The 26786-nt window shown below is 39.2% G+C and overlaps 1 protein-coding gene across 1 annotated transcript; it reads right to left on the reverse strand.

Moving 5' to 3' along the window:
- Nucleotides 1–1677: 1677 nt before the first annotated feature.
- LOC149218985 (protein DELETION OF SUV3 SUPPRESSOR 1(I)-like) lies at nucleotides 1678–18211 on the reverse strand. The gene is made up of 3 exons (XM_089384194.1): nucleotides 18039–18211; nucleotides 17800–17916; nucleotides 1678–2090 (listed from the first exon to the last, which is right to left on the reverse strand). Exons 2-3 carry the CDS (start codon nucleotides 17897–17899, stop codon nucleotides 1960–1962), a joined length of 231 nt encoding a protein of 76 aa, XP_089240320.1. The 5' UTR covers nucleotides 17900–17916; nucleotides 18039–18211; the 3' UTR covers nucleotides 1678–1959.
- Between the last annotated feature and the right edge of the window lie 8575 nt (nucleotides 18212–26786).

Genomic DNA, 26786 nt, shown 5'->3' on the forward strand with positions numbered 1-26786 from the left:
CCATGACGTATCATCTTAAATCGGAATTGGGTCTTTTCTCAGGGTGGTCTAATGGACATGGATTCGAACTCTGAGTCCCCTTCAGCGGGTAGCCCAAGCTCTCACTGTTTGGCTTCCCATGAAGCTCTACACAGAGCAGATTATGATCTTCAAGTAAAATTTTGCCAAATGTCTCATGCTCAGATTGATCTTACAGATAAGATCCTGTCTCTTCAATTTCAGCTTTCTTGATTGGTTAATGAAGTTGATGCTCTCAGGAGCATGGTTATGGACCTCACATTAATCAAAAAAGCCCAGGCAACTCCAGACAGGCACCAGGAGGATACAGGCCATCGTGAAATTGATCTCAACAAGCCAGCTACAAACAGTGACTAGTACCTCCAGCAAGCTCGCTCAGTGGATTTTGGTCTTTTTTGTAAGCATGCAGTCTGATATAATCTGTTGAGCATCTGTAGTTTGTCTAGCACAGCCATGCAGTTTTTCTAATTGCATGCTCCGTTAGTCATATTGTCGGGTCTTTTTGCACTCATGAAAGCATGATTTCAGTCTCTGTTGTTAGCTCTTCTTGTCTTTTGTGTAGATCGTCAGACATGTACAGGTCTTTTGGTCAAATCTGAACTTTGAAGATGTAATCCCCATGTATTTCGCTGCGACCTGGCGCAGATTTCTATCAATATTACTCATTTTTGTTCAAAAAAAAAAAATCTATATCATTTTTTTTTGCATTTCAGTTTCTGTATCGGTATATTTATTTTCAATCTTATGCAACACAATGGTAAACGCGGCATTTCACAAAGATTCTACAATGCAATGCTACTGTAAGGTAAACAAGGGATGCCTACTTTTGATCCATAAATATATGTCCCAAAGGTGAAATGCTTCTCCACAACACTTCATCTTATGCAATGCTCATCCTAAAGTACGCAGGGACTTCACAAAAATTTTCTAAAATTAAGATATTGGAGTTAATACAACTCTAATGCAAATAGAGGAAGCCTTCTCTTCAATTTTATCGTCCTTTTTAACAAAAAGGAGTCAAAGTTGTTCTTTACAATGAATTATCTGAACGCCTCTGAGTTAAAGCCAAATGTCACATTGAAAATGAATGACGGACAAGGAATATTGGGGGATGTTTTGTAGAGCCTCCCAAGCAGAGACTGAATATCACAATATGTGAAAAAGCGCAAACATTATGGCGGGCAATCTTCTAAGCCGCATGCACAATGGGGTGAAGTCCCTCACCTCTCAATTGTAACAAGTTCTTATTTTATTTAACAGATAAATCCATACCAGGAGCAAGAGCTCATCCAAATGGCTAGATACTTGTATTGAAACTATTGCACTAATTTGTTACAAACAAGTGAAACTAAAACGTTTAGACAATACAATTATACAAGACTAGCCAGGTTTAGACAATAATCAGTATAATCAATCCGTTGAACTGTGATGGCAATAAACATCTTACAGTCTCTTTGAAGGAAAAAGAACACCCTTCAAGAAACTCTAGTAGTTGGCAATAACATGTTCAGAAAAAAACGGCAAAATAAAAAGGTATAACAGGGAAATAACCTTCCTCACACACTCAGCCAGCAAAGAAAAAGTTCTGCATAGTTCAAAAATTATAAAGGAATTCTAGCCTAACCTTGATCTACGCATCTTATATTCATTTCCTGCAACTGATAATAAAAATTCCAACTATCTATATGCAGAATACTTATAGATTTCGGAATAGCTTCATTGCCTCAATTGTTTAAGGTATCCAACACATCAAAGTAGTGAACTGTATGGCATTTCACTGAATTCTAGTTACTGCTAGTTTTATAACAAAGCCAACTTATTGCTAGCTATTGCTGCTTTCTTACTGGAGCATCGATACCTAAAACGTCAAGCAGATTCCATAATAGGTAATGGCATGTCCATAGATGTCTATTGCCATCCTCTGAATAAAAGTATAAAACGTTAACTTTTGTCTGGATTGCTCTCAAGCTCCTTTCTCAGTTGCTGGGAGAAGTCATCATTCACATCATCATCATCCCAATCATCTTCCCACTGCTGTAATGCATCCTTCTCATCCTCCTTATTATCCCATTCTGCAATGTGTATACAAGTGCCTAGTTAGTTTCCTTTTAACTTGAATAATTTTGAGGTGGCCAAGATGGAAAGCTTCAATGTTGTTTTGAGCTATTAATATCTGTGAAGATGCCTCAAGAAAAATCTGACCAGACACGAATATATATAGTACCATGCCGCACAGTTGGATATTCTTCAAATGATTTACATGATCAACAGTAAGAAATACAGGCAAACGAATGTCTATTACTTTGACTGACCAAATACTAACAGTACATTGGGTAACAAGAAGATAAACGCCTATTGATTTGGTCAAGGAACAAGGAACCGCGCTGGAGGGAGGCATACTCCTAGGATAGGTTACAAGGTTGTGTGTGAAGGTGAGGCTTCGGGGAATGCAGAGTGGTGATCTAAGCTTATTTGGAAATTTAAATGTCCCTGTAAATCAAGGATGTTTATGTGGCCAGCTATTAACAAGGTTCGAGTGGTGATCTAAGCTTATTTGGAAATTTAAATGTCCCTGTAAATCAAGGATGTTTATGTGGCCAGCTATTAACAAGGTTCTTATATGGGAATATTTACAGAAGAGAAGTAGATAGGGCCCCAGTAGGTATTCTCTTTGCAAGGTAGAAGAGGAGAAGCCCCAGACGGTTTTCTCTTTGCAAGGTAGAAGAGGAGAAGCCCCAGACGGTTGATAGCTTTGCAAGGTAGAAGAGGAGAAGCCCCAGACGGTTGATAGGGCCCCAGTAGGTTCCTTTTACCACTCAGGTATGGCAGGAGGTGTAGCCTATGTCAGTGCTGAAAAATGCTTGGACGGGAGATTCCTTAGATGATTGCTTGAAGAGAACAGATCCTTTTAAGGGCCATAAAGCATTGCCAATTATTATTGCATGGGGCATATGGCTTGCAAGAAATGCAAGCCTGTTTGAAGATAAATATATTCCAGCTACTCAATGCACTGCTTAAGAGTCGAACATGCCAAATTGCTCTGAACAATAAAAAATGCTAAACCCCAAAGGCAAATTTCTGTAAAAGAGGTGGATGGATCAGGGGCTTGAGCTAATTTGGATGGTGCTGCACAAGGTGGTCTTCTGTACCTGAGGGATGAACATTTTATAAGATTTAAAGTTGGTATTGGAAGCGGTTCAATAATTATACAGAACTTATGGCTTTGAAACTAGTTCTTATGCTTGAGGCAGAAAAAGGCATTACTAAAATACAAAATTCTGGTGACTCCTTGGTGGTGATTAATTAATTAAATGTGAGGGTTATATGCCCTTTAAAACATTTTGCTTAAACCCATTTCTAAGGAAATCCAAGCTATATCTGCTACCTTTAATAAAATTTGTTTTCACCATATTTACAGGGAAAGGAAAGATCTGGCAGATGGTTTATCAAAGGCTGGTCTCTCTCTGGATGCAGGTTAATGGCATATCTGGGAATATTAGGATGGTCAATTCTCAGAATATGATCATCTTCTTTTTCTTTTATTTTACATAAGTGAAGATGTTTCCCTTGGGAACCAACGGCCTTCAGATCTCTTTTTGCTTATTGGTGTGTTGTCATGATGATATGCATATTGAAGTTGAGGCTGTCCATGAGAGAGCGTTGGTATGGGTTAATCAGTTAGGACTGCATTGTGGGACTGTCTTCTGTGGTTGTTTCTGAGTTTGCATTTTGGTTTTTTTAGACTGTACGGTGATGCTTTTCTATGGTGGTGCCTTTTGAAGGCTTATATGTACTACACTTTTCTCTTGATGGGAAGGCCTTATGTGACATACAGGTTTTATGTGGATTAAATTGGGATTATGCTGATGAAATCAGGACATGCTATGAAACATGTGAAAAATGTAATTTTATTCTTGGTAATGAAATTATGATTTTTTGCCACGGATTAAGAAAAAAGAAAACAAGATAAACACATCCACAAATTTCTGTGGATTACAACAAGGAAAATCCATCAAAACAAACCGATCACATAAGGATTTCACTATTTCCTCACAATTGTTTAATATGGCAAAGAAATACCAGTACAAGATGTCAAGCTGCTTTTCTATTTGTTTATTAAGCATTTATTTCTAATCTATTTTCGACAATGGTAGGTAGCCACAGGTGCAAGCGTAACTCAGGTGTGAGACTCGGTAAATTTACAATATTGTACAATTGGTCAAACTAGTCTTTTCAAAAAGCTTTGCACAGAAAGTATTTAGGAATTGGATAAACATGGATGATAAGAGCAGATGCCAGAGTGGATTGTTAAATTTCTCAATATTAGATCTGATTTAATATTCTCAGTAATTATTTTATACCCAGAAATTAAATTCACCCCAAAAGATTAATCCTTTTGAAAACTGCTGAATAAAAAATACACTAGCATTACTTAAATAATTTGCATTGGAAATTTAATCGAAAAACAGTCACAAAACACAGCAGAAATTTACCCAACAAATTCTCCTTCATTTTTCTATTACTCAGGGAAATCAGGGCTCCCCTAACATGGAAAATGACCCTCAGAGAATACATAGGAAATACAGCACAATAAAACCTAGATTCCTGGCCCTGTGAAAATTTCAGCCAAGGAAATAACTTGACCTCCTCCTCGACCTGTACAGCCCCTTGTGCACTAGAGAAATTCATCATCCTTCCCTTGCGCAAACCTGACTGGGAAAAACTCAGCCTCTCCAAGTCTCGACCTCCACTGTCAAGAAACTTGACCTCCTCTAATCCTTCTCTCAAAATCACCTTATTGCACACTTTTCTCTTCTCTTCAGTCTCTTTAAAGAAAATATCTCTCCCAAACATTTGATATGTCTTCCTCCTCTCCCTTAGGCTTCTTTTATAATTTTCATTAAGCCAAATCCCTAACCCTAATCTCCTAAGTGATGAGTGGCTAGGATTAGATCCAAAGCCTCACTTGAGATCAACGGTAGAGATTAGATCTAATTCACTAAAAATGAATTAAATTCATTTTCATTAGAAACCTTAGCTTAATAGTCAACATTAAATAATTTATTTTTTAATGTGCTTTCTCTAAGTTAAACTCAGGGAGGAAATCATAAAAGTCACTTGCTCAACATAAGCAAGTACCTAAAGAAACTTTTGGACATCTTCTGCATGCTTGACACCTAACCTATGCAGAAGCACCTATCTGAACTATCAACATCAACCCTCCTTCCTAGTGAGAAAGGTATTCTACACCACCACTAGCTTATCCCTATAGAAAACAAACCTCCCCTTCACTAAAGGCTTGGAGAGAATGTCTACAAGCTACTCATCTATGGAGATATACATAAGCTTCACAACTCCCCTCTAAAGCCCGTCTCTGATGAAGTGGTACATGATCTCTATATCCTTGGATATGTCATGAAACACTAGATTTTCCGAGAGTTTGATGCAACTCTAATTGTCACAGTGAATCACTATGGGACCCAACTCAAAACCAAGTAACCCTATGAGCCTCTTGTAAAGCCAAAGAACCTCACAACTCGCCAAACGCACTGCCATGTACTCGGCCTCTGCTGCATTGAGCACCACTGAACTTTGCTTCCTACTACGCTTTTTACTCTTAATGTTATGGATTAGTCTAATCAAGTTCTACTTTTGTCCTAGGGTTGTTATAGGTTTTCCACTATACACCAAAATTGATTTTGTGTTTCAATCAAACACACATTAGCGGTGTAGCATTGGGTGTAAAAGATGTTATCCGAGGAACGAAAAGTCACCAAGAAATCATCCAAGATTACATCTAGTTATCACCAAAAATGGCACTCTCGTCAAGGTCCTCACAATGTGTTAGGTGGTACTACACTGGACAAGTGCCCACTATCACCTCAACATGAGTCCCCACTCTTTGGGCCAACACATACAAAGCCAACGGAGGCTTCCCTATTCTAAATACCCTCCAACATAGGTTAATAGACCAATGCCTAACAATACCTCTTGGTGATGTAGTTTAGGAGTTAACTTAATATCTTGCTAAATCTAGAAATGAAATATGACTGCAAAAAAAACATAGACCAACAAGCAAAAAGACACTCTCAAAATCAGTGTTGTGGGACCCTCACCTGAATCTGAAGGTTCGAACCTCACTTAGGGTCCTACTATAGAATTGCCACATATTCCATGGTTTAAAAATCTGAACCATTATGGTCAAATTTCCCTTGTTTTTGGGTGGATTGAAAGTAAACATGTGATTATGCACTAATTTGCGCCCAAAATGAAGTCAACACCCATAGTGAAATGCACCTTACTTGAATCCACGACGGTGACTGTGCGGACGCAGAGGTAGGTCAAAGTGTGAAGAAACCCTTGCGATAGGTCAGCTACGGCTGCAACAAGAACTGTGGGTGGAGATCTATTGCAGGCAGCAGCTGCACAAGCGGTTCCAGCAAAAAAAGATGCGTGAAGGAGGACGGGTTTAGAGCGCGAGTGAGGAGCCACCGGCACAGGGATCCATTGCGTGCAGCAACAGCGCCATGGCCCCAGGAGGGGGCCTCGATCATGTCCCTCCCCCTCCTCCTGATCTATCAATGTTCCGGAAATTGGTAGCAGCATGTAATAAACGGCCAGCAAATGAAAGCCAGCAGAAGTTCGTCAAAAGAATGGAAACCATTTCCATAGTAGCTCTGTTGACTGAAGAGCCCTGCAAATTTGCCTTGAACCTAGCAGAACGAGGGCTTATTGGGCAGTTCACCGGGCTGTGGCCCTTGCCTAAAGTTGTAGATGCCTGGGTGCAAAGGAACTGGCGATCTCTTGTCAAGGAAGGAATCAAAAGCCATTTCATCGGCAAAGGCTTCTTTGTCTTCGTATTTGAATCGATAGAGGACAAGAATCTCATATTCAGAAATGGCTCGTATTTCATGGGCCCTCAGGGTTTGTACCTGAATAAATGGACACCGGACTTCGATCCGACTCAGGATGTGCCCTCGGCTGTTCCCGTCTGGGTGCGCTTGCCTCATTTACCATTGCACTGCTGGAATCCCAAATCTCTAGAAACCATAGGCAATAAACTCGGCAAATACATTGATCGAGCAAAAAGGAGGGATCAGTACTCTTGTGCGAGAATCTGTGTAGAAGTTGACTTGGAGGAAGGCCTCCCTGAAGCTATAAAGCTCACGGTGGCTGATTGGTCTCATATTCAAGTACTAGATTACAAGCAACTCCCATTTAAATGCCGGCATTGCCATGGCTATGGGAACTTTGCCAGGCATTGCAAAAAGAAATCAGAGGAGGAGGTCGAGAACTTGAAAGGAGAACAACAGACACAGTTTCAAAAACCAGCATCAGCTAAGCATAACAGCAGAACCAAAGGAAAAGGAGTGTCCACTGGGAGTGGTGCCCCACCCTCAGCACAAAGGGAGGGGAGCTCAGTCCCTCCAAGAGCAAACATTTCCACCAATCCCTCTGAAATACTCAGTACACCAAAAAAACTCCCAAATCCAGCAAGTGAAGAGGAAGAACAGCAGGTCAATACTATGGAAGAAGATAAAAGACAGGAGGAAATAGGCCCTCTCCAAATCGGAATCCCAAGCAGTGGCCCTAGCCCCCCATCCTATGCAGATATGACAAGGAAGAAGACAATAGAGAACTCTGGATCCTCAGAAGATGAGACAACCGAGAGGCCTTCGAAAAGAGTTGGGAGGAAATCCCATAGAGAGGCAAGAGAAGAAGAGGCGGAGAGACAAAAAATGCAAGGCAACGAGCCCACGATTGAGATGTCCATTGGCAGAAATACTAGAACCAGGCCTCCCAAGGGAGGGACGCCCCCCCCCCCCTTGCTAGTAAATAATGCGATTAGTCTCTTGGAACTGCAGAGGTCTGGGGAATCCCTTAAAAGCTAAAGCTGTGAAGAACCTTTTGAAATCAGAATTTCCAGAGATCCTCATGCTCCAAGAGACTAAAATAGAAGGGGATGCCCTTCTTGATCTCAGCAAAGTAAAATGGAAAACAAAAGTTGGCAAAGCAGTAAGTGCAAGGGGTACATGCGGTGGACTTGCCACCCTCTGGGAGGAAGACAAATTCCAACTTGTGAGCTCCTTCCAAATGCAGCACTGGATCTACACTGAGCTCCGGCACCTTGCCAGCAAGATTACCTTCGCCCTCTTCAACCTTTACGTCCCTGTCCTCTACGCAAAAAAGAAACACTGTTGGCAAACCCTGTCCGATTTCCTTGACGCTTATTCCCCCAAGAATATTATTCTAGCTGGAGACTTCAATCTTATCCTTGATCCAAAGGAAAAAAGAGGAGGTATCAGTAGCAGGGACCATTGCCTCCCATTAGTGGAAGATTTGATTCAGCAATGGGATTTAATGGACTTTAAGCCAAAAACTGGGCTATATACTTGGTCAAATAACAGAACTGGGGCGGAGCACATATCTGCACGATTGGACAGATTTCTACTCCAGAGCTCCTTCCTCTCCAAAGAGATGATCATCTCCACCAAAATTATGACAAAGATGACTTCAGATCATAAGCCTATTCTTTTGTTGTTTGAAGAAGAAGAAAAATTGGGGCCCATCCCCTTCCGATTCAACCCTCTCTGGTTAGACAGGGAAGGGTTTATGGACACAGTCAAGAAGGCATGGTCCTCCCCTGTTCTTGGTTCGCCCAACTATGTGTGGGAACAAAAGTTAAAGGCCACCAAAACAGCCTTGAAAGAATGGATAAAAAAGCCCTCTGACTCCCCCACTACACATAGAAAGCAAAACACCAAGCAGTTGCACGACTTGCAAATGGACATGGAGCAGCAAGACATCACCTGCTCAGAAATTCAGAAGGAGCAAGAACTCCAAATCAACACTCTTCGCTCATTCAGAAAGGAGGAAGAATCCTTGAGGCTTAAATTGCGTAATCTCTAGCTTGCGTCTAGAGACAAAAACTCAGCCTTCTTCCACAAGCAAATCCGATCTCGTCTTTCTAGAAACCACATTGTTGAAATCACCTCATCGGATGGGGCTGTCCTCAAAGGCACAACTCAGTTAAAAGAGGCTACAACCTCTCATTTCCAGCAATTGTACAAGGAAGAAGGTGCAGATTTTGATGAGGAATCGCAAGACTTCCTCTCTCACGTCCCAAGACTGGTTAACGAGGAGGATAACTCAAGACTCCTAAAGCCCTTCACCCAAGACAAAATCAACAACGTCATCTGGAAGATGGAACCTGACAAAGCTCCAGGACCCAATGGGTTCTCCATTCATTTTTACAGAATATGTTGGGACATCATCAAGGCCGATCTGTTTCGAATGATCAAAGGCTTCCTCCAAAAAGCCAAAGTGGGAGGAAGCACAAACTCCACTTTCCTAGCGCTAATCCCTAAAGAAGCGAACCCGATGGCATTCGACTGCTTTAGGCCAATATCGCTATGCAATGCGTCCTACAAAATCCTCACCAAGCTACTTGCAAATAGAATAAAGTCGCTGCTGGAAAAACTCATCTCCCCCAATCAAGGTGGGTTTGTTAAAGGCAGGCATATCCTGGATAATGTGATTCTGGTGCAGGAAATCATTCATTCCAGCCAACAACGTCAAGAGCAAGGTATGCTCATTAAGCTGGACATGGCGAACGCCTTTGACCGAGTAAGGCATTCTTTCCTCCTCCAAGTTCTTTCTGCTTTTGGTTTCAGTTCTGATTTTATAAAATTGATTAAAGCATGTATAGGAGAGCCTTGGATAGCTCCTTTAGTAAATGGCAGGCCAGCTAATTACTTCAAAGCCTTGAGGGGCATAAGGCAAGGTTGCCCACTATCCCCCTTCCTGTACATTTTGATGGCAGATTCATTGAGTCGAAAGCTGACAACAGAGAAGTTAAAGGGAACTCTCCCAAGCATCAAGGCGATAAAAGGAACAATCCCAATCAACCATGCCTTATTCGCCGATGACTCTCTCCTTATGGGAGGTGCCTCCATTAAAATAGCAAAGGCTTTCAACGAAGTTATCCAAAGTTTCTGCAGAGTATCTGGAGCTCTGGTCAATAGGAGGAAAAGCGTTGTGTATGGCTGGTCAGTAGACCAACAAACTATTCATTGGATTGCTCAAGCCCTGGGATTCACAGGCTACGCCTCTTGGGACAAACTCAAGTACCTAGGTCTGCCTTTAACATTGGGAACCAACAAGGCCCTTCACTGGATGGAAATTATCAGCAAAATCAAGGCAAAAATGACTGCGTGGGGCAGCCAGTGGCTCACTTTAGCCGGGAAGCTTATCCTTGTAAAATATGTTCTCTCCTCCCTTCCAATCTATCAGGCTTCGTTCCTTTTAGCTCCAAAAATGATCACCGAACAGCTATCTAAGCTGATTAGAAACTTCCTGTGGCAAGGAGGAAAGGGGAACCAAAAAAAAATTCATCTAGTAAGTTGGGACATTGTGAAAAGGCCTCTATCAGAAGGCGAGCTTCAAGTAAGAGATCCCGGGTTGGCCAATCTGGCTATGGGAGGAAAGATTCTCTGGAAAATCTTCTCAAATCAACGACATTCGGTAAGTCAAGTTCTAATTAAAAAATATCTGCATACTCTCTCTATAAATAATATGGATGAAGGAGCAGCCTGCAAAGGAACAACTCTATGGAAGCTATGCAATCGAGGCTGGGAGTTCTTTAAAGACTATCTCTACAGAATCCTTGGAAATGGAAAAAGAATTGGGTTGTGGGAAGACAAGATAATGGGCTCTCAACCTCTAAAATCTACCCCTGAAATTGCAGATTTGCATGACTGGTTTATTCAAAATGGCATTCACAAGTTGGCTGACATCTCCTCTTGGGATTCCCAGGGGAATTGGACCGACTGGGCCTTCCAACGCCTAAGACTGCTTCCTCAACTTCACCTATTTCTAACAGCTATATCAAGTCTGGCTCCAGTGCACCTTCATTCAAGGGACAAATGGGGTTGGGGTAAGACCAGAGCTTACTCAATAGCTCAGGGCTTTGCAGCTCTCCAAGTACACCATCCACAGGTCCACTCCCCTTTGCTTTGGTAGCATGTATGGGACCCCTTTGGCCTTCCAAAGATTAACTTCTTTAGCTGGATTCTCATGCACAGAAGGGTCCTCACTGGAGATAACTTAGAAAAGCGTGGAATTATAGGACCTCACAGATGCCCTCTTTGTTGTTCGGCTCAAGAAACAATTGATCACTTGTTTGTTGACTGCCCCTTTACTAATGAAGTATGGTCTCAAGCAATGTTGGGGCTCAAGGCCCAAATTCCAGTGCAGCTCTCAGTGATTAGTCTATTCACTTCCTGGAAAGAGCGTTCCCCTCACGCTCTGAAGAGCAAATCAATGTGGGCCAAAATATGGTATGCAATTCCAAAATTCATCTGTTGGGAAGTGTGGTTAGCTAGGAACGAAGCCATCTTCAACAACAGACTACAAACCCCCAACGTAGTTGCTGCCAAAGCCAAAGCACTATTGCTGGAAACTTATGAGAATTGTCCTCACAAGCAAGACAATGAACTCCTCCCTGAAGAGATCCACTGGATTGATGAGTCCCTAAGGCGTGTCAACAACAAAAAGAACCCTTCCTTGCATCACCCCAACCCAGAGTGGAGGCTTCAAATCTCTGAATTGGATTTCCAAAAGTGGTGGAAAAAGCAGGGCAAAGTTACAATATTCTTCGACGGAGCCTCCAAAGGAAACTCGAGGATATCAGGAGCAATGGGGGTAATTTATTCCCCGGATGGGCACAAAAGAGACAGCTTCAGTTGGGGCTTAGGACTGAGCACTAATAACCTGGCAGAGATGTTGGGACTGCTCAAAGCTTGCCAGCTAGCCCAAGGGAGCAGAGGAATAAACCTACAAGTCTTTGGGGATTCGGAAATCCTGATAAAAATCCTCAACTCAGGTGACCATCTTAATAACCCAGCGCTCAACAAAACTCTTGAAGTGCTACACAGTTTCAATACCACTTCATTCTACCACATTCTCCGAAGCCTGAACAAGGAAGCCGACATAAGGGCAAACATGGGTTGCCTCTTAGCCCAAGGTGCCCTGTCAAAGAACAATGAAGCTTCAGAATGGCACCCAATTCCTTAACATATAATTCTGATCTGAGGAAGAACAGTCACTGGTGGCAATGACTCCTGGTTCTGTTGTTACCACAAGTGCCCAAAAATCTGGCACAAGCTTCATTCCATCCTCCTGTAGCTCACACTCTGTGGCATCTGCGTTATATCTCCTTAAGATATAGCTCGTTTTTGGTGTCTCAGAACATAAAATGCAGACACCACATTACCTCTTTGACTCCTTTTGAAGAGGCTCGGAGCTCTGCTGCTATGGACTGAATTAATTTCCAAAGGCTTGGTTTATTGGACAGGATGGCATCGCTTGTTTGGACTGACCATACCACAGCGGCATAACTCTTAAGACTCAGAGCTCGTTTCCTGTAGATCGCAAGCAATAAAGTGGTTTCTTGCATATTCTCATGTGGGCAGCGTTAGACTGCTCTGCTTCATTTCCTAAACCAAAATCTTAATTTGTGCATGAAGACTCTGCTCCAGCTTCAAAAACAGAATCGAAATCCATGTTACTTCTCCACGCACTCATCTAAACAATGACATCTGAAGATGCTCAGAAAACTGGCAGTTTCTCATGATGGCAACGCTCAGAATTCTCTGCTCCAGCAACACAAGCAGATTGAAGATGCTCAAAAATTTCTCAAGAATAGAGGACACGTCTTTCACACCAGAGATCGGATCTGGTTATGCAGTGTCCCTTCTCTTTTATGGGCCTCTGCGCATTGACCAAGGACCTTTGTAACTACGCCAGAGTACTGAAGTTGTTTTGCATTGAATGGCCAATGGATCCATTCTGGCCTTGTCGAGACTGAGCCCCCTGAAAAATGGCTGATGCAATATGTAATAGTGTTGTTTGGCTCCAGTCATTCTTTCTCTATAAATAAAATCTATCCGTTCTTGTTAAAAAAAAATTGAACCATTGTAAAATTGCGATGGTTCAAGGAAAATAAAAGTTAAATTGAGGTAGGGTTTTTCAATATTGTTTATTTTAAAGCCTTTATAGGCAAAAAATTGGATGTAACTTCCAAAAGCCCCCCTTCGGTGGGGGACGCCCAAAAGCACCCCTTTTCTAAAGGGACGCCCAAAAGTCCCCCTTTGGTGGAGGGATACCTAGAAGCACCATTTTTGGGGGGATGCCCAAAAGTCCCCCTTTTGGGAAAATGCATTCTCCACATAGGGGAAACATTTCCCCCTACGTTTCCCCACATTTTCCCAAAAAGAGCACATGCATAAATGTTTTCCCAAGTGTGCCCCTGTTCCAAGAGCATGGAAAACATAAGGGGCATGCCAACTACCATGAGGGATACATCCCCAAGGAACACTAAGCCAACAATATAGAAACAATCATTAAAAATGATCCCAAAGCAACATAATCTACATAATTGAATGTTTTATCTCTAGCTATATTTGCATCCTTTCTGTGCTTGTTACTCCATGTTATGACAAGATTATTGACTTTCCCGTATAACAACAACAGAGAATCAATCTTTGAAAATGCTCCCAAAGCAACATAGTCAACAAAATTAAATGTTTTATCTCCAACAATATTTACATCCTTTCCATGTTTATTCCTCAATGTTATAAGTTATAACTAGCTTATTGGCTTCCTCGTATGTTATAAACTGGTTTGCTCCAAGTGAAACTCCTAGGATTGATTTGATTGATACCCTGCTCTAGTCCACTAACACCAAGATTTTAAAATCTAAGTGTTAATAAATCCTATGATAGAGAGTTGTCTAGGGAGGATGAGTAGGGCATATGGGTTGCAACATGATTGAGGTGAAGGTTGCATGAGTACTAACATGAGTAGATTGCACCCTAATCGAACATGTAACAATGAGCATAGAAAAAGGGATCACACTAATTTGTCGAAGTGTGTATTGGGTGGAGGCAATATAGGGGTCCTAGGCTACGTCACATGGTTCAGGTTCGAGTTTGAATTGGACAATGATTAAGTTCGATTCGAATCTGGATTGCTTGATAAGGTTCAAATGAGGTTTGCCATTAAGTTCGGCTATACAAAATAAAATAATAAATATGTGTAATCTTTAAAATAAAATATACCATAAAACAATAAATTATATATGCATATATATTTATTTAATTGTATAACTTAAATATTTTTTTAACTTCTACAATTTAATAACTATAATTTGTACAATCTTTATAAATCAATAAAATAATGAATTTCAAACTATATTTAATATAAAACTATATGATATACATGTTCTTAAATATATAAATTTGCATTATATCTCAAGGTAGCTTTGAGACTGCACCTTGCCCAAACCACCTAATTCCACAAGTTCTCGACAAAACCCATATGTGCGATCAACCAAATCGTCGACCAAGCTATCAAGCAAATCAAGTCCTTGTGTCAAGTGCTCCCTATGGTCGAGCAGAAATGGATAGATCGAGATTGAAGTGTCAATGATCAAGCTTTATTATTAAGTTGAGGCCAACAAGAGCACAAATTCCAATTTGGACAAGGTTCCCACATTCCCATTCATTAATTGATGCAGAATGACCTTGATACCTAGTTGAATCAAAACAAACGTGTTCCCCTTGAACCAGTGGAGAAAGGTACTCAAGCCAGCCACAACGTTGATGGGTTTTTGATTAACAGTGCCTGTGAAGAACCCTAGGGTGCGGGTGGGAAGTAATGACAACAAGCCTTCCCTAACCACACGGATGAAGGCAAACCTAAGCCGAACTTGAACTGAACCTGAAAATTTTGTTGAGGTTCACTGAACTTCGAACCTCAATGTACAAGTTCGGCAAACCTAGTGACATTGGTCCTAGGCACAGCTTCTCTTTGTAGTAGTGATGCTCAGCTTCTCAGTAACAACCAACAACTTGTCTACAATAGCATAATATACAAAACCAAATGCTTTGTCTCTAACAATATTTCCCTCCTTTCATTTCTTGTTTCACAATATTGTGACAAGCATATGTGTGTCCTTATATTCCATGAACTAGTTAGCTCCAACAGAAACTCTTGAGACTAATTTAATTGCCATCTTGTTCCATTCTATTAACACCAATATCTGAAAAAAAATCTAGGTGTAAAGGAGGATGAGTAGGGCATGTTAAGTGTTGGTTGCAAAATGAGGCATGTGATGGTTGCACAAGTCATAAGCATTGACATAAGGAGATTGCACTATAATAAAAAAAATATAACAACAGCCATAAAAATAGAGGTCGCACTAATCAGAAATGAAGGGATTGACATAGAGTGTGCACGTGGAGGCGATATAGAGTTCCAAGGCACATAAATGGATCTTTTCCAAGTGCTCATTCATACCAATGGTGTCTAGCTTCTTTCAAAAAGTGTTTGACACAGTCTCGAGGGAAGCATTATTCCAAAGACTTTGCAACATTGCCTGAGACCCTAACAACAGCCATAATGAGAATATGAGTCAATTTTGGGATGCCTCATGACGGCATACAAGAGCATATCCGAGAGAACAACAGTCGTCTTCAGACTTCTACATCACGTGTTGATCTCCCTACACCTATTCATTGACGACTTGGTCTTGTTGGCCTCTACTCCCGAGGGCTTACAAAAATATATCAACACACTAACCAGTTTTTGTGACCTCTGATACCTAACAATCAACCAAGGTAAAACTAAGACTTCAATATTTTATGCATCAAAGAGCTTTCTTACAGAGTTACATTTATACCCAACAGACAAAGATTGAGATCACCGCAACTTACACTTACCTCAACTCAATAAAGGATATGGTTCCTTGGCCCTCATCAAGAGACAGTGCTTCTAGGGGCAAATTCAAGACATATTGACCAAACTCTATCTCATGGAGGTGATTATCAAACCCACAATTATCTATGGCTTTGAGATCTGGGGACCAAGCTTGTTGCAAACAAACTGGTAATAGACTAGAGAGAGTACAGACTTTGCTTCTCAAGTGTATCATCCGATGTAAGCAGATAGTTCCACAACCCATCATTCAAGCAAAGTTCGGGATCCACCCCTTCTGCATCGAAGTCATTTTCAGCTTGGTTCATTCCTTCATAGAATCTAATCTCTTAGAGACATTGTCATTCGGTTGGAAAATTATCCCTACCTTGCACTTTGCTCTTGAAGGCTCTCACTTCAAATCCTTCCTTTGATAAGGTGCAAGGTTGGTTCTTAAATGTGTCTCAAGTTTCAACTTCTTTAGACAATTATTATCTCCCCAAAGCACCTTCCCCCATATAGATTCTTTGTTGATGCACCACGCCATTTCTAGCTGACTAGATGGGTACTAAACCAAGCTCTAAAAGAGGATATCTACAAATTGTATATTCAAGCCACCTGGATCTCCCCCGCGACATCTATCTATCTAGAGCACCTTTTGGAGCTACATGATGACCTCATCAACCACCCCCCTTATACACACAAACATTGGATGCACTCACTCAAGATCCCTTTGGGACAAACTCCAAGCCAGCTCCCATCAACTCCAGATATAGACAAATCACCATATACCACAATCTGATAGGATATGCCAAGTGTCCCACCTTCAGGAGTCAAAGAAAGAGATGCACCTCATTTTCGATGTCCTTTTTACTATGAGATCAAAGGACACTATCACTACCTCTATGCCCTCCACCTAGGTTCACTTCATGCAAAGGGGTATGTTGCTCATTGTTGTAAGGCTAGAAGGGTGGACAACCCCCAAATAGAGATTCATACCCCCAATGTGCCTCAAGACACCTTAGCCCTTGCTAAGTCATAAGCTTCCCACTAGTGCTAACTTGCAAGCTATTGGAACTAGCCTAGAGGTTATAGTCACAGCCAATTGGCTTTGAACTTGGGCATCGCCCAAGTAATCCTAACAAGTTACCAATTCCTCTAGATCTATAAAAAAAGCTTTTGTGTTCCCCTTGCTTTTGCTTTTTTTGAGGTGGATAAACCTCCTAAACCTAGGCAAGTGAATGATGGATGGCTAGTGGGAAGCAATTAAGCAATTCTTCCGAAGACAGAGACTGCCGTTCAAGGTCGGGGACTGCCACCAGCCCAAGATGACCTGCCTACTGACACATGTTCAGCATGTGCAACTACATGACTCGCAGTGGCTGCATTATGGACTAGAAAGAGAAAATGAAATGATTGAACAAACTTGTGATCATCATAAAAAGGTATTCCTCCTACCTCGAGTGTTTCTGCATGCACTGATGCTAGTGCAATAATTGCGAAAAAATATATATGGTGAAAAGAAATTGCATTTGACAAAGCTGAATTATTTCTCCGGTGTTTACATATCTAGTGATCCAATTGTATAATTATTTGACACAGTGCATGCACTTGAAAAAAGGTTTCAATAGGCTTACAATAGGGGCATACCACTTAAAATGACCAAAGAGGATTTTCTGCGGTGATCAGGGATTGGAATGAATAAAGATTTCAATAGGCTTACAATAGGGGCGTACCACTTAAAATGACCAAAGAGGATTTTCTGTGGTGATTAGGGATTGGAATGAACAGATATTTTTCAAAATCCCGGATCTTGATTTAGCGTCATTTATAAGACAATCCCAAAAGCAAGACCTTAACATAATGAGGAAATCAACCGCTGGATGTATCCATACCCAGTAACAGAAAACCTACCAATCTTCTATTTTAAGTAGCGTAAAGTTTATGAGAGAAATGTACGAGACCATAAACTGCAAGAAGGAAAATTCATTAATCCGTGGACTTTAGGTTAATTCGGACACTGACCTTCATTTTCAAATTCCTCGAATTCATCGTCGTCTTCAAATAAATCGATCTTAGGGTCTTCGGTGACTTCCTTGGGTGCATTTTCAGGGGTAGATGCCATCTTCTGTATGAATCAACCTACACAAATAAAAATATATTTTTGGGGTTTCAGTTTCAAGCCGAAAAATTCAAGGGAACCCGCTCGAATTATATGGGAAAAATTGCCAGTGACAAAAATGAAAGGAACTGGGCATTTTTACCAGATATCGAACTTCACTTCAGTGTCGCGCTTATTCAAGGATTTATCGGATAAAGATACGACTCCCTCGACACCCTCGAAAACTAATATATTGGTAAAGCTTAAAACCTTAATCACTCGTCAGGGTCACATCTCCCGCCCGTGGAACCTAAGTTTATTTTTTGATGTTGGGGTGACATCTCAAACCAAAGTGCACTCGGCCCAAGGTCTGTTTTTGACCTAAGGTATGTGGTTGCTCCACGCGGAATATAACTAGGGTGGATTAGGCGAACCAGATAAAGGTGAACGAAGATAACCTGTTAAATTGTAACAAGTTAAATTTGTTTTACCGATTTACTACGGTTTAAAAAACAAATACGTTGCTGCTGAGTCCCTCTTGTTCAGTGTTGAGTAAGAAGTAATTTATACCGAAAATTATTGTAACCACGATAAAATGGATTTTTTAATATATTTTTCTAAATAGATTGTTTTGTTATGCAGTAAGGTTATAAATTAGTGTAACGATGATAAAATGGATTTTTTAATATATTTTTCTAAATAGATTGGTATGCAGTAAAGTTATTTTATAATAGCTATATTAAATAGAATGATAACTGTTAGGTTAGATGGAATGAGAAGCAAATCAATTTTTATGTTGATCTTATGAATAAGAATATTGGTATATAAGTAGTTTTTTTTGCTTTAGGAAGTTGTGTTAACCCTAAAGTTTTATCACTTAAAGTTAAAAGCACAATAGCATTACAAAGATCAAAATTTAAACACCTTAACTATAATGCTACACAAAATGTAATATATCTTAAGTGTATAATATATCTTCCTCTTGAGGGGAGCCTAAGAGGCGTTAACTAATAAAAAAAACGTTCACATTTAGTAAACCTAAGGATGAGACAACTTTCATTTCAATGTCACAATATCGAAGAAGAAATTCTAGTATTTTATTTAATCACAAATAAGTCAACACGTGTACTGAATTTAAATAGGAAGGATATAAAAAATCCATTCAACGTACAACCTATAAACACTGAACATTTTTATTATATAATAAAATCTATCGCTAAAGAAGGGCAAGGGCACACATGTTGGGCAGCGCAAGCAAAAGTACACATAGTTGTCCATTATACTTTATTTAATTATTATATAATCTATTTAATCACTAACTTATATAATCACTAAAAGCTCACACTCGACCCCCCGATCGGGGTGAGAGAAGGGGAAAGTACATTTAGAATGACAGCGCAGGGGATAGGTCGGCAAGGCCAGCCACCAAATGCCCTCTTAATAATTCAAAGGGACGTGAGGGCATCATGCATGCCTGAAGGAATCCCGAGGCATCAAGGTGACAGGGGAGTGGGGGAAGAGGAAGTAGGAAACGGCGGCGGAAGGGTGATGGGACGCAGGACAGGTGGGAAAGGGTTAATGAGGGTGGCTAAGGGGGGAAGAGAGATCAGTGTGCAACGAAGGCAGGAGGAGAACGGAGCTGAGCGAGAGTCGGATTCTTCAGCGGTTGAGCGAAAGTCCGGGTATGTTTTCTTAGTGTCAATTCCTGCATCTCTTTCGACCATTCATAGTATGTTGGAGGAGGGGGGGAGGGGGGTGGGAGCTAGAGGAGGGGGAGTGGGAGCTAGGAATTGCTGAGGGAAGGAGACGTCTGAGTGAGTCCGCAATTCTCCCTGTAGCGCATAGTAAGGAGGCGGAGGGGGGCAAGATGGGAAATGCAGAGGAAGAGGTTTGTATGGTAAGGAAGCGCGAGGACCAGAATAATGGCTTGTCGGGGTACTGTAGGAGCTGGGCAAAGGGGCAGCCTGAGGAAGTTAAGCAAGCAATCTGGGAGGGGGATAGGACAATTGAGGGCATGCCCATGTCTAGCCCAAGGGAAGAGAGCCTAGGGAGTATCCAAACCATTGGGAGAACCTGGAGTGGGGAGGGCAAGATCAGTGACAGGGATATACAGGCGATGGGGATAAGTGTAATTTCTGATAATCTAACTTTTGTTGTTGACCATTGTAAACAGGCGGCTGTAGAGGGTAAGATGGCACGCCTAAGCCGAGGAAGGGGTTGTGGAGGAAGAGGGCGACAAAGCCAGCCAGGCATAAACGACCCAGCGACCTCCACTCCAGTATATCAGAGGTGTAGCAGGAAAACCATGAGGACAACAGTGCAAGAGGTTGCACGTGCATATAAAGAAGGAACAGATGCTGACATTCGTCAGCTCATACAGACAATGTCATGGAAGGAGACTCTGAGCCCGAGATGGAGGAATGGGGAGATCTCATTCCTGACCCAGGGAACACCAGAGGAAGGATGACACTCTACAAGCAGACCTTGCATGTGTACTGAGTGTTGAAATGCTTACTTGCCAGGGCGCTGGAGCAGGTAGCGGGCGAAATGGCAGAAATCGCCCAGGGTATGCCAAATATTAAGAAAGATATGAAAAACCTGCAAATCATAATGATCATGCAGGACAGCAAGCTGGAGGAAATCCAGCAACAATTGAAGAAGCTATCTCCAGCACCGGGGGACGCGGCAGCAGCACCTGAAAATGTGGAAGACCGAAAGGATTAATTCATGTAGTTTATAGTTTGCTTGTTTTTTAGGATAGCATTTTCTTTTCAATAGTTTCATGACAGGTTGGAACATGTTTAGTGACTTTGGTTGCGAGGTTTATTTAGCGTGGATTGAAAGACTTATTAATTTTTGCTACTGGATGGCCTATAATAACTTTAGGTGGCCAACAGACTTGGTTTCCCATATGGGCAAGTTGAGGCCACCAAAATGTTGTATATGGATCAACTTGATTTTATATAAATAGAAAAATAAAGGCACCACCGAAGCTTACAAAAAAAAAGCTCACGCTCGACAAACACATCCTCTCATAGACAAGTGTGCCAACGCTGCAAAGGCTTATCCTCATTATTACGGAACACAGTCAATAAAATACAAAAAAAAATGTTGTTTCTTTATCTGCAACCTTATGTACCATTTGCATATAAATTAATAGAATAAAAATAATTATATGTATTTTTTATATTGAATGTCTTGTAATATTGCTTATATATGTATTCATGATAAGGTCCTTCAGATGTGTATTGATATCTAACTACCGAAGGTGAGAAAAACTCTGCAAGAATTGATATTTAACTTAACTTTGTTCAGATTCCAATAATAATAATTTTGGGACTTCATTAAGGGAAAGTTGAATCTTCTTGATTTTAATAATGTTTTGATGAAAGGATTCTCATGCACAGCGTTGTATTCGTCACGTGTATCAAAGTAGAAGTCATCATTCTCGTAATTTTTTAGGTCGTTTTTCTCACCAAAATTAAAATAAAAAATTAAATCAAATAGGCCTAGCATTTATTGCCTTATTTAAATATCTTGAATTGTGTCCATTCATGATGGGATGGGATAGTACAGGAGTACCAAATCCTGAAGCATGCATATTTTGATCATTAATATTTTGGACACATGTTATTGTGAAGTTTTTTTGAAATTTTTATTTTTTAACATAATTTTTTTATTTTTGAGAAATAGATTTTAAAGCCCATAAAATTAGTCATGTCAAGTTCTTTAACGAATCATAAAATTCGAATATATTTTTTATAAAAATCAAAAATTATTTTTATAATTAATAAATATTTGGTTTAATATTTGAATATTTGATAACTATAATAAAATTTTAGAAAAATTGTTTTTATTCATAGCAACTAATTGAAAGTTAAAGACTAATTTGACGAGCTGATTACAATATACCTTGCTTTAGACAAGTATAAAAACATGTTTCGTATAGATTTAAAATATAAATCGTGCATAATTTTTTCTTTACCACAAAAAAGACAATATGTGTTTTCTTATATATATATATATATATATATATATATATGGTTTGTAATCGCAACCAAGTTTAGTAAAGGCAATGCTATAAATATTATAAAACATAGAAAGAAAAAAAAGAGGAAAAAATTAAGGAATTATTATTTTGACATTAAAATATACAATAATGTAAGGTAAGGTAAACTTGTAGTATATTTATTATTTATATTAGTTAAAATCAAAGAGTTGAAGAGAGACCTTGCACCTCAATTAGGTTTTACAAGTCACTAACCACTATGCTTGCACCACCACCTCTATCACCCTCTCATTCTACCATATTAAAGTTACAGTGATCCATTTGTATTTAAAAGGGAAGAAGTCATCCACTCACGGAGACAAACACAAGGCAAATTAAAATTGGGTTCATGCATCGAACAAAACCTAAGCAAACTCTTTCAATTAAGTACAAAGATTTATTTGAAAATAACAAATTTGTTGCAATGGCTCTTAGAATTGTGCAAAAATTGAGCATATACAATAGTTTACAACCAAAGGAAATTATTAATGGTTCCAAAACAATAAAGAGAAATGATGAACAATTGTATGTAAAATTAAGGTTTATGAAAATCAAATTCATGTCTTCTACATGGCCTCAAGGATCGCATCTCAGACAATATGGCTTGGAGTCAACCCCATTGATTTATTGAGTGAAGATGTATGTTGTGGTGCATAGTTCTATAACATACAATATTCATAGCCCACTTGATAGTGTTTGAATGCATGCATAGGATCACAAACCTAAGTAGCAATTCCTTTCTGTAGGGCTTAGTTCACCAAATGTTCAAGTAGATGAAAGGGTCATCACTATAATAAGTGGTCTAAGTAACCCAAGGCACTATCTCAACTAGTTTTCACCAATGTTATTGGGCATTTGGCTAGTTCTATGATGGTAGATGCACAATTTGAAGCTCATGGGATACGAATTGATACGTAAATTGTCATGGATATTCCATTGGACAATTTGTCACAATATATATGATAGAAATATATTGAAATCTGAATATTATACTATGAGGAATTTGTCCTTATATTTATGGTTTTATCAAGCTATTGTTTTCTTCTTATGCATGCAATATATAAAATGTGGAAAATAGAGAAAAGATAAAAATAATCACACACTAATCACAATGAACACTAAATATGACCTAGGAAACCCTTTCGGGAGAAAACCCAACTAGAAGGTGAAGTTACTCTATTCTCTATTTCATTGAATGGAAATAATGCAAATACAAAGAAATGAGACATGAGGCCCATGGGCTACTACAAAACATAAATCCTTTGTGTTCTTCTCTCTCTATATCCATTCTTAGTTACCATGCTCTATTATGGAACAAAATGCACTTGAATAGAATGGACTTCGTTTTCCTCCTAGTGTCTCGGTTATAACACAACCCAATAGCTAACTAGGGATTAAATTTGGTCCATTCAACCCTCAATATGAGTTACAAGTCAATCCTTGTAGAGTCTTCTTCATCATCCCTAACTGGCTAGCATTTCCATGAGTAATAAGGAATGACGTGACTTCCTCTCAAATTATGGTGGTCAAACATGATAAGTCAACTTTTGGTAGGCATAACTTATGTTTCTGAACTCTTATTGATGTGATTCTTGCATTATTGATCTACCATAAATTGTTGTTGTTATCACCTAAAAAATAATCACCTAGCCATTTCTAACTAGGTGGATCGAAATACACCATGTAGAATAAATTCTACCATAGTAAAGATCACTTTCACCATAAGAAATAATATTAACTTATTTATGTTAAAAACAAAAAAAACCTCTAATTAGAATAATTGAATAAATCATTATTTATTTAATTTTCTCTAGAAATAATTATTAAATCATTTTTTGATAATCATTTCTTAACACATTTGACTAAATCACCTTGGAATAATTAAATAAATCACTATTTATCTATTATTCTTTATTCTTATTTATTAAATAATTGTTAAACAATTATTTAATAATTATTTGAAATTCACACTTTTGTTAATCCTCACAAAGTGATTAATAAATCATTTTATTTGTTAATTACTTCAACCATTTTCTAAATAAAGATATTTGACCATTTTGAATATATTTTCTCTGTCTAGAAATCTTCGGCAAAATCACATAATCAACCTTTTGTCGACGCGTTTCGAACCAACCAGTGTGGTTCATCGTCAGGACAAGTTGAAGAACCAATCTGGCTTAGCTCGATTAAATATAGTGTGCAGAGACTCCAACGGCTAAAATTCTAACGGCTAATTTGACCTAAAGAACCTGGTCAAATCACTAAAAAAGTTAATTAATATTTTTCTAAAAATTGGTAAAAAAGGAATTCATTTGTTAATTTAAAATAAATAGATATATTATTAATATTATTTCTATTAATAGAATCTATAGTATAAATGGTTAAATGATTTATTATAATTTATTATTTAAAAAATTGAATAATAATAAATTCATTTAAAAATAGATATATTATTAATATTATTTCAAATCTCTAGTATAATATTAATATTATAATGGTCATTACTATTTATTATTTAATATTAATAATAAATATATATACTATTAAAATGTTAGTTAAATAGATATATTATTAATCTTGTTTCAAATATTAAGAGAATCTATAGTATGATACTTCATATTTTAATTATAATGGTCATTATATAATATATATTAAATGCTTTATTATTATTCAATTATTATATGGTAATAAATCCTTACTATTTTTATAATTTAGTTACATTAGGTAATTATGTAATAACTTAATGGTCCATTGGTAAGTTCTTTAAAATATATCATATTCATTATTTAAATATAATGGTCATTAAATTAAGTTATATAAAGTAATATAAGTTATGGTAAACTAAATAATGGTAAACTAAAAATAATGGTCCTAATAAACTATATCTTCATATAACCTATATTAATTAATATTCCCAAATTATTTAAATACAATAAATAGTATTAAATTACTATTATAATATAGTTACAATCGGTAACTGTGTATATTTAAATTTAAGGGTCCAATGGTAAACCAGATCATCATTTTTACTAATTATTTAAGTTTATTAATAATCTATATTTACTTAATAAATTATAATTCTAATATTATAAATAGTATTCAAGTTAAATCATTATTATGTAAATACCATAATTCAAGTATATGTTTCTTAATAATAGCATATCCATATTATATCATATATTTCTAATACTTTGTTGTTTATCATTTGAACCTCTTATAATTAATTTAGTAATTTATATCCATTAAATTATCAGTACAAGGCAATGAAGAAGAATTAAAAACCTATGCAAAGAAACTAATCTAATTTAAAATCACCCCTGGGATAAGGTTAATACTATAATTAGCCCGAAATTACCTAATAACAATTAACTAAATCCTGCACTCCAAAACCCGCCAAAAACAGAACTTGAGGACAGGGAAGACAAAAACCCTGAGACCTAACAAAAGGGGAATGAGGAGGCTAGGAAGACAAGGCTGGGACCCAGCAACGGCTAATCTTCCAGCCATCATCCCTATTAAGATTGTTCGGCCTTTTCTCAATCTCCAGGGCCTCTCTAAACTTTCGATGGTGAAACTGCGCAACTTTGGCAATGACTTGAGCATCTTCTATACAGACATGATGCATAGTCTTCCCCGCATGCTCAGCCAGGGCTGAGGACTTGGTCCTACCATGTCTTAAGTCAGCCGAATGCTCGCTAATCCGTTGATTGATCGAGCGACCAGTCTCACCAATATAAGGGGCCCCACAGGAACAGGGAATGGCATAGACGCCCTTCATCTCCTTAGGGTCAATAGGATCTTTCACAGACCTGAGGGAGCTACGGATAGTGCGGAGAGGTCTAAAGGTTGCGAGCACATCATACTTCCTCAGAACCCTCGCAATCCTATCTGTGGTCCCTTGGATGTAAGGAAGGTTCACACCGAGGAAATGGTCTTTAGGGACTCTTCGGATTGAAGGCTCCTTCTTGGCCCTGAGGAAGGCTTTTCGACCCAGGTGCCTATTGTAACCATTCTTCTCAAAGACATCAAGGAGATGAGCCTTCTCCGCTTCCAGGCTCTCCTCATCCGAAATTCTTACAGCACGTGTGGCCAGCGTGCTAAGAACCCCTAACTTCTGAGCGGGGAAATGATGCGAAGACGCATGCAAGTATTGTTCAGTATGCGTCTTCTTTCTAAACACCTGATGAGAGAAGGAACCATCCACCTTCTTAGAGATGAGAACATCCAAGAACGGAAGACAACCATTATCTTCTTTTTCCATCGTGAATTTTATGGCGGCGGACTGGTTATTGAGGTGACTGAAGAAACGATCCAGCTCGTCAGGACCATGAGACCAGACAACGCCAGTGTCATCAACGAATCTTTTCCAAAGCTTCGGTAAGAGACGAGAGGAGGCCAAAGCCTTAGACTCAAACTCCTCCATGAAGAGATTAGCGACGACAGGGGACAAGGGGGAGCCCATGGCAACTCCGCAAGTCTGCTCATAGAATTCTCCCTCGAAACTGAAAAAGGTGGAGGTAAGGCAAAGCTCAACTAACTTAGCCGTATCAGGGTCAGTTAGCTTATTAATTACCTTCATGGCCTCATTGATAGGAATACAAGTATAAAGAGAGACCACGTCGAAACTTACCAGAATGTCCTCGGGCTCAAGCTTAATTCTCTTAAGATCCTCAATAAAAGAAGCTGAGTCTTTGACAAAGGACTCAGTCTGCCCAACCAAGGGTCTCAACTTTGCCGCGAGGAACTTTGCCAAGAGGTAAGTCGGACCGCCAATGGTATTGACAATGGGCCTCAGGGGGACCCCATCCTTATGGATTTTAGGAAGACCATAAATCTAGGAGTGATGGGGTTACCCTCAATAAG

This window comes from Pinus tabuliformis, chromosome Q (assembly GCF_031772625.1).
Source record: "Pinus tabuliformis cultivar Carrire ecotype Pingquan chromosome Q, CPIR1, whole genome shotgun sequence".
In the NCBI taxonomy this organism is placed as follows: domain Eukaryota; kingdom Viridiplantae; phylum Streptophyta; class Pinopsida; order Pinales; family Pinaceae; genus Pinus; species Pinus tabuliformis.

Bases quoted from the DNA above. Each gene is read 5' to 3' on its own strand.
- LOC149218985 (XM_089384194.1), bottom strand. From the start codon at position 17,899: ATGGCATCTACCCCTGAAAATGCACCCAAGGAAGTCACCGAAGACCCT. The intron at 2,091-17,799 runs GTCAGTGTCCGA...TACACATTGCAG, and splicing joins CGAGGAATTTGAAAATGAAG to AATGGGATAATAAGGAGGAT.